This window comes from Ascaphus truei, chromosome 6 (genome assembly GCF_040206685.1).
Source record: "Ascaphus truei isolate aAscTru1 chromosome 6, aAscTru1.hap1, whole genome shotgun sequence".
Classification (NCBI taxonomy): Eukaryota; Metazoa; Chordata; class Amphibia; order Anura; family Ascaphidae; genus Ascaphus; species Ascaphus truei.
The window spans coordinates 113,677,175-113,691,165 of record NC_134488.1 but is presented as its reverse complement, the minus strand read 5'-3'; the positions used below and the strand labels follow the sequence as shown (position 1 = coordinate 113,691,165).

Genomic DNA, 13,991 nt, shown 5'->3' with positions numbered 1-13,991 from the left:
GAGGTGTAATCCTACCTGTAACTAAACCTACCTTCTACCACGCTTGGAGTCCGACTGTTATCCTGTCTAACAGTATTTAGATTGTTTCTACTTCCAAAAGAGTTTGAGCAATGAGTCCAGAGCGCACCTTTATTTTCTTCCTATACCTCAGTGCTTATGAGCAATGTACTAAATCTACCATCTCAGGCACTAAAATAATACTCATTGTAATCTGTGGAAGGCAGAGGGGTATTATGCTTTGTTACATGCATGCTGCCAGAGCGAATTAGGGAGAGAATATTTTTAATTTTGTATTTCTAATAGCCCTTCATCCTCCTCTACCATTGAGAGACCACCCAGGCACACATCTCCTCTGGGAAACAGCCAAACCAGTTTTATGAATGACAAGGAAGGGTGAGTTAATGTACAGTACTGTACATACTGAGTATTAGCTGCTTATTTCTAAAAGGTGGTCTGGCAGGAGTCATTCAAGGAATAGTTTGATGTTTGAATACCACGGGGGGCATGTTAAACAATGAAATTATTTGGTGGTCAAATTACAGGACAAATAAAAACATTTCAAAGAAATGAATGTACTCACGGAATAATAAGAACTACAGTTTTGCACTGAGCTTTTAATTATGTATGGTGAACTTTTATTATAGTGGCAGGCCACACAGATCCTGTGTTATAAAGAAAATAGTGAACAAATGCAGGTCTGCAGCACATCCACCAGTAACACAGAAACTGCAGACTAGGTGAAGCATGGCGTCCCATTCCCAAAGTGACAGCACTCACACCCTTTGCTTTAGTACTGAGAGAAACTCAATCTGGCATTTCCTGGTAAACAGGCTGTGGTTGACATATTGAATTTTCCTTTGTCTCACTGTAGCCCTTTCGCAGCCACAGAGTCCTGTAATGCATACGCGAAGTCACATTAATGCCTAGAACATGCCGGGCACCCCCTTTAAATTAGTCCCATGTGTGTTTGTGTGGAGAACAGAGACAGCGCGCACTCAGCCCACACGGAGGCAGAGATGTCATCTGCTGTCCGTGATCGTACCGCACAATGCATTGTGGGGCATGATGAAGTGAAAAGCGGTGACTGACAGCTCTGCCTCTGTGGGGGGTGTAAGTGCACGGTCTGTCCTATGGTGGAGCTTCTCTAGCACCAAATGTGTATACAGTATGTGTTTACTGTATGTATGTATGTATGTATGTATATATATATGTATGTATGTGTGTATATGTGTATGTGTCTAATGTGTTTAATATATAGAAATAAATGACTGAAAGGACTGTGTGCAGGGCTCTCAGCAAACGATTAGTAGTAAAATCACTTTCCCCCTGGTTAAGGAACCCTATGTGAAATTCTGAGGAACCCCAACCTTGTCTAATAGAGCGTCTGAGATCAGATACATTGTAAGTAACCCCCAACCCTCTCCAAAGCGTGTATGAGATAAATGCATTGTAAGGAACCCCAGCCCTCTCTAAGGCTGTCCCCGCTGGCGCTAAGCGCGCTCATGCTTGGAGCGCTCTCCAAGCATGAGCGGCTGGTGTCCTGCATGTACGCGCGTGCGCGTGGGGGGGCATTGCATGTAGTTGAGTGTGCTGGAAAGTACCATTTGTTTGTTTATCTAAGCGCCGAGCGTTTGTGCCTGCGCACGAGCGCGCGCGCACAGCGTGAGCAGGGACTTACATAAATCTATATATGTAAGTAACCACCGCAAGCGCTGCCCGCTCAGCGCACTCAGCGCTAGCGGGGACGCAGCCTAATAGCGCGTCTGAGATCAGATGCATTGTAAGGAACCCCAACCCTCTCTAATAGTGTGTATGAGATCAGATGCATTGTAAGGAACCCCAACCCTCTCTAATAGCGTGCCTGAGATCAGATGCATTGTAAGGAACCCCAACCCTCTTGTAACAGGGACTTATCACTGTTTGAGAGAAACTGCCTCTAAATCCAGCAGTGTGCTGGTTAATTGCAAACAGGCACTCAACCAGACACCACCTGGCTGATGTGAGAAACAGGAGAGATTCCTTAGCTTACATTTAGTCCAAAAGAAGGAGAGCAGAGAAGCCTGCACACAGACACTGTCTTGAGCACAAATGCTGTGCTGAGATCAAGACACCCAGAGACCTAAATTCCCTGGACACAGAGGACCCAGGAACCTGCCAGAGACTTACATGGAGGCCCACCTTGCTTAAGGCACCTCTTGAGACTTTGGAGTGATAGGCTGGTAATGGGAATATCCCTCCAGTCCTGCAGATAGGATCTGGGAAAGTAAGCTAGCCCTAAACAGGCATAATAAAGCTGGGATTTAATTTCACCCTAATCGGTCTCCATTAAATGTACCTCTGCACACATTTCTTACATATGGTGTATGAAGTGGGATGAGAGGTGGCCCTTGAATTTTAAAGGGGCCAAGGAGACTGTTTGTGAATTTTTTGTGCTTTGCCTACATACAGTTCCTGCAAACAGCCTGAGCAACAAAACAAGAATCAAGCGCAGAAGTGACCAGATTTAAAGGGCTACACATTCAGGCAGGAAAGCTACAACGGCACTAGGGAAATCCCCAATGCCACAGTTTGACTGGGAAGACTGTGACAGACGGTGACCCACACAAAAGATTGATGCTGTGACCAGAGTCTACTCCACCACTTGTGAAAAAAAAAAAAAAAAAACCTTGGGAATTTAACATGACCGCCAAGCTGAAGTCAAATACAGACTCTGCAAGAATGGGGAAGAAAATGTGTTCCTGGTGTAAAGAGCCCAGCCACATGGAGTACTGTCCCTTCAGGCCTTATTCAGATGATGAGGATGATCCCTATGTGGCCCCAGAAAAAGGGCTGCACCCAGAGGAATATTTTTTTTCACTGTGCCAAGCAAGTGCAGCAGCAAGCAATGCGCTGTGGTCACAAGGAAGATACAGAAGTTTTACTTGGCCAGGGCACAGCCAGTATCACTGATGAGAAAAAATGTCTACAGAGACGCCAGTGAAAGCTACAAACTCTGCAAGCAAAGTCTGCCCATCTGTAGGACTACCAGTTGGGGTTCTAGCGAATACAGTGAAAACAGGTGCAATAGCACCTCCTGAGGTCAGGAAAAAAAATACACCCTTTAGCCCCAAAATGGAGGACAAGATGTTCCTGTAATGAACCCTACCCCAAGGAAACGTGGCCCTTCCGGTGATATCCGTATCCTCATAAGGATGAAGATATGTCTTATGGGGAACCCAAACCGAGGCACACCCACAAAACACCCCAAGCATGGTGAATGTGCCTAAACTCGGTTCACACCGAACAAACAGGTCTCTATGAACCCGAATATTCCTGCCAGCTAACTTAACTGCAAGAAAAGCCTTGTGGATATAGTGAAGCTGCTGAAGTTTCAAATAAAGACGGAGACCCCAGTATCCCTGACAGGACGGAGTCATCCAAAACAAAAAGGCAGAAAAAGAAAAGCGGTTCTTCACTTACCGTGGAAGGAACAGACACGTCCGCAGATCCCGTGGAGAAAAGGGGGTCAGAGATGCCCTGCAGCCTAGAGAAAATGGAGGATTCGTCACGCGGATGACAGAATATCCAGAGGGCCCAAGGCAGAAGCCGTGTAACCCAAAGAAGTGTCTATCCAGTGCCAACAGTGAGGAACCCTCAACCGACCATACCAGGGAAGCGGAGCCGGAACCAGTGAGTGACAATCCCTTGACCAGCCCTGAAGATGCACTGCAAGCTGCCAGGCATAACTGTGATCTGCTCTGTAAATGATTGAAACAGGAGATGGAAGCTAATGCCAGCCTACAGAGTGATCTGTTCTCAATCGCCTTTGACTGTGGGACAGTGATGAACACGTAGCGTCGCTAAAATAGTGGCTTAGAGAACCGGATGACTGAGCTGCAGGCAGCAAATGCTACTATTACCGCCATGGATGAAAAGCAGAGCCAAATCTGATAGAATGATTGCTAATCTGAAACCTAAGTATGAGGAGGCGCTGAGAGAGACTAATGTCTTTCAGAAAGAGGTTTGCAATTGCCATAGAGAGGTGGAAGTCTCTCAGAATGAGGTTCATACTCTCCGCATAGAACTGAATGCCTCACACCAGGAGGTCAACAGTGTCCGGACAGAGGTGTACATGTCGCAGAATGAGGTTCATAGTCTCCACGTAGCACCGGATGCCCCACACCAAGAGATCAGCAGTTGCCACACAGAACTGGAAGTCTCTAAAAAGGAACTTCACAGACTCGCTGAGGAGTTGGACATCTCTCAAAAAGCTGTCTACAGTCTTAGTATGGATCTTAAGGTCTCTCAGAAGGAGCTTCACACCCTCAACCTAGAGATAAATGTCTCATGCCAGGAGACCGGGAGTCTCAACTCAGAAGTGCGTAAGTGGAAGAAGGACTATGAAGAGGCCCTCAAATTGATAGAGTGTGTAAAAAGAGAAAATACAAGGCTGAAAGAAGAAAATTCTGATTTGACTGACCACGCCAATGAAAAGAAGGAAAAGCTGCACAAGCTCCAAAAAATAATGAAACTATTTGAAAATGAAAAGTTAGAAGCATTGGAACAACGCACACAAGCAGAGTCCCCACTGCAGAACCAACTGCAAGGTCAGCGTGCGTACCTACAGAAAGCCGAAGAGAAGCAGCAATGTCAACAGGAAGAAAATCTGCAGGCTGCTAAAGAAGTACAAGTGCTGCAGGAATGTCCGATTACCAAGTGTATCCCCGCAAAGCAGCATGAGAAACTGAGGGCCACCCTGAGCATCACCAGAGCATCGCCAGAGGCCACGCTTAGAGGCCACGCTTAGAGGCCAGGTGACTCGGTAAAGAAGGAGCACAAGAAGGTCTAAAAACTGAGGCAAGCAACTGCGGCCCGAGCGAAGAAATCCGCAGAGCTCCAAAATATAATGAAGAATGTGTTGATGCACACTCAGAGCAAGCTCCAGAAACAGGATTCTCTCGCTGATGAGCTAAACTTCTTAAAAAGGGAGAAAAGCAGCAGAGTAATTCAGAAGTATTACAAAGCTCTTGTCCAAGCAAGGTTGGAAAGAGAAAGGTATCTGCTCAAACGCTCTGAAGCGCTCACCATACAGGCTGCCTACAGAGGAATGAAAACACGTCGGCTAAATCGCCAGAATAAAGCAGCCTGCCTTCTCCAATCCATATGGAGTATGGAATGTCAAAGAAAGAATTATGAACATTTGAAGCAGTGTGTAATCTTACTCCAGTCAAATATTATGAAGTGTCTGCAGCAAAGATACTACAAAAAAATGAAAGAAGCTGCTGGTGTGATTCAATCCAGATATAGGTTCTACATCACAACCAAGCAAGCTGTGCATTGCTATAAGTGCACTCGCAATGCCATCTCAGTACTACAATTGGCTTGCCACACAAATCAGGAAAGAAGAACCGAATTATGACTGAGAAGCGCAATACCAATACAGTCATGCTACTGTGGCCCCAGGGTCCAAGCCATATTCCTCACAATGAAAATAGCCGCTAGAAAATATACAGTCTTTGGCTAGATTGAGGCAGAAATGTTTCGGTGTTCACACCTCTACAGGTAAAACACTAGGTAACTACCAAACTAAGACGTCACGGGAGTCAGTCGGTATGGATAAAAACTCCGCCTAGCTTGAACCACCCGTGAATATGGTATGTGTCTGATGCAGGTAGTCACCCTAAACTCAGGGAAGAAAGGATCACCCAACGCAGGGGAAAACACGAGACCAAGCGGTCAGAAGAAAGACTGTGCTTGGGAAAAGTCCTCCTCGAGCGACTGAAGAGTTCTGAGCTCAAGCACCTTCTTGAGGAGACATTACTGACCTGGAGAAAAGGCTCCAATCTCAGCAGGACTGAAGGTCCTCATTCTCCATCCACTCTCATTCGAGCCGTAGGTATATATCTAGTGAGAGTGGAAGAATGGGCTTTGGCCGTTGTAAGCCCGAGCTTCCCACAAACAGGGGAGGTATGTAACAGGGACTTATCACTGTTTGAGAGAAACTGCCACTAATTCCAGCAGAGTGCTGGTTAATTGAACACAGGCAATCAACCAGACTCCACCTGGGTGATCAGGACTTTTAGAAAAGCCTAATGTGAGATACAGGAGAGAGATTCCTTAGCTTACATTTGGGCTGAGAGAAGTGCAGCAGAAAAGCCTGCACACAGAGACTGTCTTGAGCACAAAGACTGTGCTGAGATCAAGACACCCAGAGACCTATATTTCCTGGACATAGAGGACCAAGGAACCTGCCAGAGACTTACATGGAGGACCACCTGCTTAAGGTACCTCTTGAGACTTTGGGGTGATAGGCTGGTAATGGGAATATCCCTCCAGTCCTTCAGATAGGGTCTGGGAAAGTAAGTTAGCCCTTACAAAGGGATAGGGGTTTGTTATTTTGTTGTTTTTGTATATTTTGCCTTGTTAAAGGAACAGGCACAATAAAGCCGGGATTTCATTTCACCCTAATCGGTCTCCATTAAATGTACCTCTGCACACATCTCTTACACCTCTCTAATAGTGTGTCTGAGATCAGATGCATTGTAAGGAACCCCAGCCCTCTCTAATTGTGTGTCTGAGATCAGATGCATTGTAAGGAGCCCCAACCCTCTCTAATAGTGGGTCAGAGATCAGATGTACTGTAAGGAACCCCAAACCCTCTCTAATAGAGCGTCTGAGATCAGATGCATTGTACATTCTTCTGTATTTGGTAGAATTTTAAAATAATCTAAAAAATGTCAGGGAACCCTTTAGGCTGCCCGGGGAACGCAAGGGTGTCCTAGGAACCCTGGTTGAAAAACACTGATCAATCGGTATAGATACAGGACCCTAGCACCTCCATCTGAATTATAGCAGACAGGGTGAGTGCAAGTTCATTTGAATTGTTTTGTACTCCAGTAAAATAAAAAAACATCTATCGCAACCTCTGTTTATATGTATTATAGCTACAACCAGTGTGAATCTACATAAGCTTTCCGTAATGCAATGCATAAACAATAGCAAGACTCACCATGGAGATAAGCCGTTCACAATAGCAGGCCATTGATTAAAGATAGCAATCCCTCTACTTGTTGGAGAATTCAGACTTTCATTGGATAACATATGTATTTACAGAAATTCACTAAATGTGGTCAACACCCGTTTCAGGATCTACTGCAGGGAGCTGCCATGAAATATGCCCCAGTCTTTGATTTTAGTCATATTCTCGATATGCAGAACATACATTACTTGCGGTTATACTAAACCATGACACACAAGTGCAATGAAAGCCTTTAGGAGGTGCCACTTCTTCCCAATCTTGGTCATTATGCTTAATCTTGTTGGCCCTGAAGTCACTATCAGCTGCACATTTTCTTACAACACTATAATTAAACCTTTCAGAGGGTAAATGTTTTAGCCAAAACACCCTTCGTTTATTACTATACTCTCTAGTACAGTCATATGTGTCTATATGGTCAATATACACATTTCTTAAAGGGGCTTTGATAACGCATAACAGAGAGGCAGAGAGCTATGTGAATTAATCTAATACGGGGGTGCTCAATTTCAATCCTCAAGCCCCCCTAAAGGTCAGGTTTTCAGGAATATCCCTGCTTCAGCATGTGGCCCAATCAGTCCTTGCTTCAGCACAGGTGGCTCAATCAGAGGCTCAGTCTTCGGCTGAGCCTCTGATTGATCAATCTTTGCTGAAGCTGGGATATCCTGCAAACCTGACCTGTTGGGGGAGCTTGAGGACTGGAGTTGAGCACCCCTGCTCTAACACACACTCCTCAAAAAGCAGAAAGCTTCTCTAACAGACACCTCAGAAGTAGCGATGTTCTCCTATACACCCCAGGAGCATGAAGCGGTCTAATATTGAAAACATTAAACCTTGGAGACTATAGCACCACTTCACAGGCAGCGAACATCTCTAAAACCATTCAGACTCGGGAAGAGTGTTTAATACACTCCAGAGGAGGGGGTTTCTAGAACACAATACTGTAGGGTGTATTACACACAGGCCATACAGATCATACACAAGAGGCACAAGTAGAGGATGGCAGAAAGGACAAACAAAAGAAAGGTTATGTACAGATGTTATTTAGTGTGATACACAAAATAACATGGCAATGCAGACAATTCCTGACCAATTTAATCCACTTTATTGCATTTCCATGTTATTTTATATATCACACTAAATAACACCCGTATACCCAGACTTACTAGGATGTCATTCTTGTATAAATATGACATGCAATTTCAGCTTCATTTGTTAGCTATTAAAAGGCATCACTTCTACATCACTTTTCTTTGTATTCATCAGAGGTGGAGAGCTTATACCATGCAAGAAGAGAGCTTTTCCATAGACAGAGAGATAGTGCAACACGCATCAAGTTTATTTATCCTGTTTAAAGGCAGTTCAATAGTTCAATAGTGCAGATGGTATGCTTGAAAAAGCAGCAATACTATAATAATGCATCAGTTACTTACCAACCAAACTCTCCTGTCTGCTGGCGGTGATCTAGGCAGCAGGTTTCAGACAGTGAGCTGAAGTCAGCAGCAGGGAGCTGCACAACATCCTCCACTCTGGGAGTCTGTCCCACTGGGGTGCTTTAAAGCGCTAACGTTTCTCCACTGAATTTGAGGTTACAAATTCTTGAAAAGTCTCTGTTATAGAATTTGATTGTCCATGATCTGTGCTCCGTCTCTCTGTCTCACACACACACACAAGCACTCAGTCTGGCTGGGATTCAAAGTGTCTGTGCTACGCTCAGTGTGCTGTGATTGGAGACAGAGCAACCTATTACAGCCCAGAGATCTGGGAACAAGTAGTCAGGCTTTTGTCAAGAGTGACAAAGGGATGCCCTCTGACCTCTGCCCCCTACTGACTTCTTTTCTCCAGACCAAACAAAAGTGCTGACCATCCACTTTCCAAGACCACAACAGTGAAAGAAGAATCTGGCATCCATCCCAGTGTACCTACACTCACTATGGGACCCAACAGCAGAGAAACACTACAGCATAAGCATCTCGCCCTGAAAGAGAACACACTGGACTTATGGGAGGGGGTGGGGGGGTGTTCTTAAAAGGGATTTTTCCTACAAGAAAGAGCTATGACTGTCAAAAGATGTTCTTATGAGATCGATCCTTCTCATGGAACATGTTGGCAATGAGAGATGCTCTTGTAGTAGGTCATTGTTCCAGAACGGAGGGTTTCTTATAAAGAATGTTCCTATGGTGTGTATGCCCTTGCAATTGGGATTCCTCCCTTAAGAAAGAACACTTTGTGGCTGTAGGAAAGTGTTCTTTTAAACTTGGATATTCTTATACACTTCATTCTAGAAAGAGCACACTATTGCTGTGAGAAAGTGGTTACAACGGGACGTTGATATCATTCCTGCCTTTGGAACGTGTACACTTGTGTATGTAAGAGGTTTAAGGTAATGCTGCTATATGAAATTCTTCCAGTAGAGTTACACAGTAATGTAAATGAAGGAAATCACCGCATAGCGTAGAGCACTGATTCCTACAGCCTCGTCAGCAAAGCTTCATCCTACCCTATGGCAACGCATTCTCATTGCAGGACTGATAGAAAATGGAGATCAGAAGGGAGGTTTCTGTGCTGGATTTCACTTGTATGGGCTGTAAGGTATATTAGGGTAGTGCTCAACTCCAGTCCTCAAGCCCCCCCAAAGGTCAGGTTTTGGGATATCCCAGCTTCAGCACAGGGGGCTCAATCAGAGGCTCAGTCTTAGATTGAGCCTCTGATTGACCCACCTGTGCTGAAGCAGAGACTGATTGAGCCACCTGTGCTGAAACTGGGCTATCCCGAAAAGCTGATCTGTTGGAGGGAGGGAGGGGGGGGGGGGGGGGCTGCAGGAGTACTGGAGTTGACCACCCCTGTATTATGAAATAGCATTTCTTAGTAAATATGGTCCATAATCTAAAGTGGACATCCTTCCCTATTTGTCATTGTATTGCAGAGCAAAGCAGAATCGCCCCCCCTGGAGGGAGAGAATGTGTGTTAAGGCTGTGTCTATAGACACTTCGCCCTTGCGGAGGCGCGCGGAGACTGAGGGAAAGCGGGTGCTTTCCCTGGCCATGGTACGCACGCCGTCCGTGTGGCGTGTCTAGGGGTGTGCCAGTGATGTCACAGAGCTGGTTCGCCCTCATTGTGCGAACCGCTCACGTGACCGGCCGTCGCACCAAGAAATCAGTTTTAACTGATTTCTTGCGCAACGCGTGCCCCCTCCCGCTTCCGCACGCACGCGCCCGCACGCCATATAGACGCAATCACTGCCTTTAGGCAGCCTGATTGCTCAGCGTGCGGACGCGGCCGCGCAGTCGTCCATACCATGGATGCAGCCTAAGAGAGAAGGTGGAGAGGGGAGTTAGTGAAGCAGGGGGTGTAGCTGGAGAGCAGACAGAGTTTATATATAAAGTAATACTGCATATGTACAATGTGACACAACATTGCATGCATAGCTGTACATAGTGACAATACAAGGTGTCCTGCAGGTGATGTTGGATAACGGCCCACTCCTTGTCTGCACATTGGGACAGTACCTGCACAGTTTGCCGGTCTGGGATCCCACTGTAGACTGGTATTGGCGGTGGCGCAGACTGGCGACTGTTGGTGTTGTTGGCGCTGCTCGAGGCGGGAGAGGTCTGCTGCTCATTCTCCATGCTGATAGCATCAAGTAAAAGCCCCGAGGATGAAGAAATGCTAAGTCCTGGAGAGACACAAAAACAGGTTACAGGTGAGGAAACGACAGTGATGTCAAACTACTCATCAATTGCTAGGACAGGAGAAATACACACTACAGGAGCAGACGGCTGTACCTGTCCCTATGACAGGACACATACAGCACACTATAGCAGGAAATCATGTAACAGCGAGTGCAACATTGTCCCTTTGCACTGCCCTTACTGGGGCACAGGGCTGCACCTCTCAGAGCACATGGCTCATTGACACACAGTACAGGGAGTACAGGGCTCTCTGACACACAGTACAGGGAGCACAGGGCTCATTGACACACAGTACAGGGAGCACAGGGCTTTCATTGATACACAGTACAGGGAGCACAGGGCTCATTGATACACAGCACAGGGAGCACAGGGCTCTCTGACACACAGTACAGGGAGCACAGGGCTCATTGACACACAGTACAGGGAGCACAGGGCTTTCATTGATACACAGTACAGGGAGCACAGGGCTCATTGATACACAGCACAGGGAGCACAGGGCTCATTGATACACAGCACAGGGAGCACAGGGCTTTCATTGATACACAGTACAGGGAGCACAGGGCTCATTGATACACAGTACAGGGAGCACAGGGCTCATTGATACACAGCACAGGGAGCACAGGACTCTCTGACACACAGTACAGGGAGCACAGGGCTCTCTGACACACAGTACAGGGAGCACAGGGCTCTCTGACACACAGTACAGGGAGCACAGGGCTCTCATTGACACACAGTACAGGGAGCACAGGGCTCTCTGACACAGTACAGGGAGCACAGGGCTCTCTGACACACAGTACAGGGAGCACAGGGCTCTCTGACACAGTACAAGGAGCACAGGGCTCGCTGACACAGTACAGGGAGCACAGGGCTCTCATTGACACAGTACAAGGAGAATACTACTGCTTCTCTCACGAGAAGTTGCAGAGCAGAAAGCATATTACTGTTCCTTGACATTTTAACCCATAAAGCAATATATACGTTAATGCATTGTTAACTGTGTGTTACCGCACTTCTTACCATACTAACTGTGTGTTACCCCACTTCTTACCATACTGAAAAGTGCCATATCACAAGACCTATGCAGCAAAGGAAGCACAGTGTCCCTCTCTCTCTGACAGGACAGATGTAAGAAGTCATGAGTTTCTAGTAAGCAAACATTTCTATTTGCACAGTATCAAACATATGGGAAGTAACAGGTGCATGTTATTTCCAGAGTGTTTGCAGAAGTATTTTCAAAATAGCAAGTGCAGAGAAGAGTTAAAAGTTTGATAAGATAGGATAGGACCTTACGAAACAGAAATACATCTGTAGAGTAACTACTTCAAGAAACAGCAGCGTGGAACCATATGTGTACAATTGGACTGGAAATTCTAACAAGGCAAAGTTGAAACCAGTTGTATACCAAGGTACCCAAGAATAAAGCCATAAGCCTGATGGGTGTAGAAGCAGGGGGTGTTATCACTTGAGTATTGGGAGAAGAGACTACAAAAATATTCTTACCTCTAAATCTGTGCCCATTCAAAGTGTCTTAGTAATTGTTGATTTTGATATATCACGTGTTTTTGTGGCCGATATGCACCTTTTTCTAGAAACTAGGTTTCTGACACATAACATAAAGCTGCCCTCTGTCCTAGGAAAGGTCACAGAAAGGGATTATAGGATTGCAATAGTGTTGTTAACGAATTGTCCCTGACATTATATACAGTATAGCTATAGTGCATGTCCCTGACTATATACAGTATACCTATAGTGCATGTCCCTGACATTATATACTGTACAGCTATAGTGCACTGGATGAGTTCAGTGACTGTAAAACAACCACTCCTCACATATTTGCCATTGGACCTCTAGGGGGCGTACAGACCCTTCTCCTATGAGTGTTGATATAGTAGGTTTGTATTGAGAAAAGACATGTGTGGCACAGTACTCTGGCAAGTCTTGTATAACACGGTTTAACATTAGACACATTTCATTCTAAAGTCTATTACGTCTGTTTAGCACCTCAGCGAAGGCTTTCAGCTTCTCTGGCAGTCGAGGGGTAAACAGAAATATATTCATTACAAGATTGTGGGCCATATTTAGTAGGCAGTGCTATATTGTAAGACTTGGATTGTAAGCTCTTCGGGCCAGGGACTCCTTTTCCTAACTTTACTTTTAGGTTTGTAGTGCTTATTCCCATTATGTCTCCTGTTACTTTGTCCTGTGTATTACTGCTGTGAAGCGCTATGTACCTGGGTGTACACCTTCCAGCCAACTCATGTGAATGGTCAGTAAGGTGACTAATGGCATAGCAGTACTTGTAAAATATGGTGCTATATGTTTTCCCAAGCACATCCCCCCAACTCCTCCAGACATTGTCTCTGCCCATTATATGAAGGGTGACCAGATTTTCAAAATGAAAAACCGGGACACTTTAAAACAATGTACATCACGTCACGCCCCCCCTCCTTATTGCCATGACAACAAGACACTAACGACAGGCGGTGACATGTTGCCATGACAATGTGGCATCACGTGATGCCTCGTCACCATAATGCATCCCATTGTCATGTCAACTTGATGCCGCGTGACGTCACGGAGCAGCTCGTTGTTATGGCAATGTGTATTACGTGACGTCGCGCAGCCATGTTGACGGAATTTGGAGGGGAGGATACAGCCAAAGGCAAGATAAATAAATATATAATAAATAGATCTAAAAAAATGTTATCTCCGCGTTAGCCTTCAATAGAAGGTGGCAACCCTGGCTGCAGTGTGTGTTTCTGTATACAGAGGTAGGCCCTGCAGTGGGTGTTTGTGTGTATAGAGGTGGGGGCTGCAGTGTGTGTTTGTGTGTATAGAGGTGGGGGCTGCAGTGTGTGTTTGTGTGTATAGAGCAGTGATTCCCAACCTTTTTTGTTTGGAGGAACCCTTTAAGTATTTTGTTACATTTTGGGGAACCCCTATCTGGATAACATGTTCGACGGGTAAATCACAAAATAGACGTGTAAAGAAGTGGGGATAATAAATAATAATTAACTCATACTTTTGAATAAACAATGTGTATATATTTTGTAATGATTTTGGTTTAAACATCCCCCCCCTACATCTCACATCACCCCCCCCCACAGATCAATCGATCTCTCCCACCCCTTCTTTCTCCCTCCTCTCTCTCCTCCCCCCCTTCTCTCCTCTCTCTCTCCTCCCCCCCTTCTCTCCTCTCTCTCTCCTCCCCTCTCTCTCTCTCTCTCTCCTCCCCTCTCTCTCTCTCTCTCTCTCTCCTCCCCTCTCTCTCTCTCTCTCTCCTA

At 45.7% G+C, this 13,991-nt stretch overlaps 1 protein-coding gene across 8 annotated transcripts in view; it reads right to left on the bottom strand.

Moving 5' to 3' along the window:
• The window catches only part of PHC2 (polyhomeotic homolog 2), a 162,408-nt gene that overhangs the window by 77,322 nt on the left and 71,095 nt on the right, over positions 1-13,991 (bottom strand). For 6 of the 8 annotated variants that reach the window (XM_075605806.1, XM_075605804.1, XM_075605803.1 and 3 more), the window contains exon 2: positions 10,525-10,691. In XM_075605806.1, coding sequence (XP_075461921.1) covers positions 10,525-10,644 — 120 coding nt within the window. In that variant the 5' untranslated portion in view covers positions 10,645-10,691. Of the gene's footprint in view, positions 1-8,448; positions 8,534-10,524; positions 10,692-12,207; positions 12,340-13,991 lie in introns of those variants that run through there. The other 2 variants (XM_075605808.1, XM_075605811.1) reach the window with 2 other exon arrangements.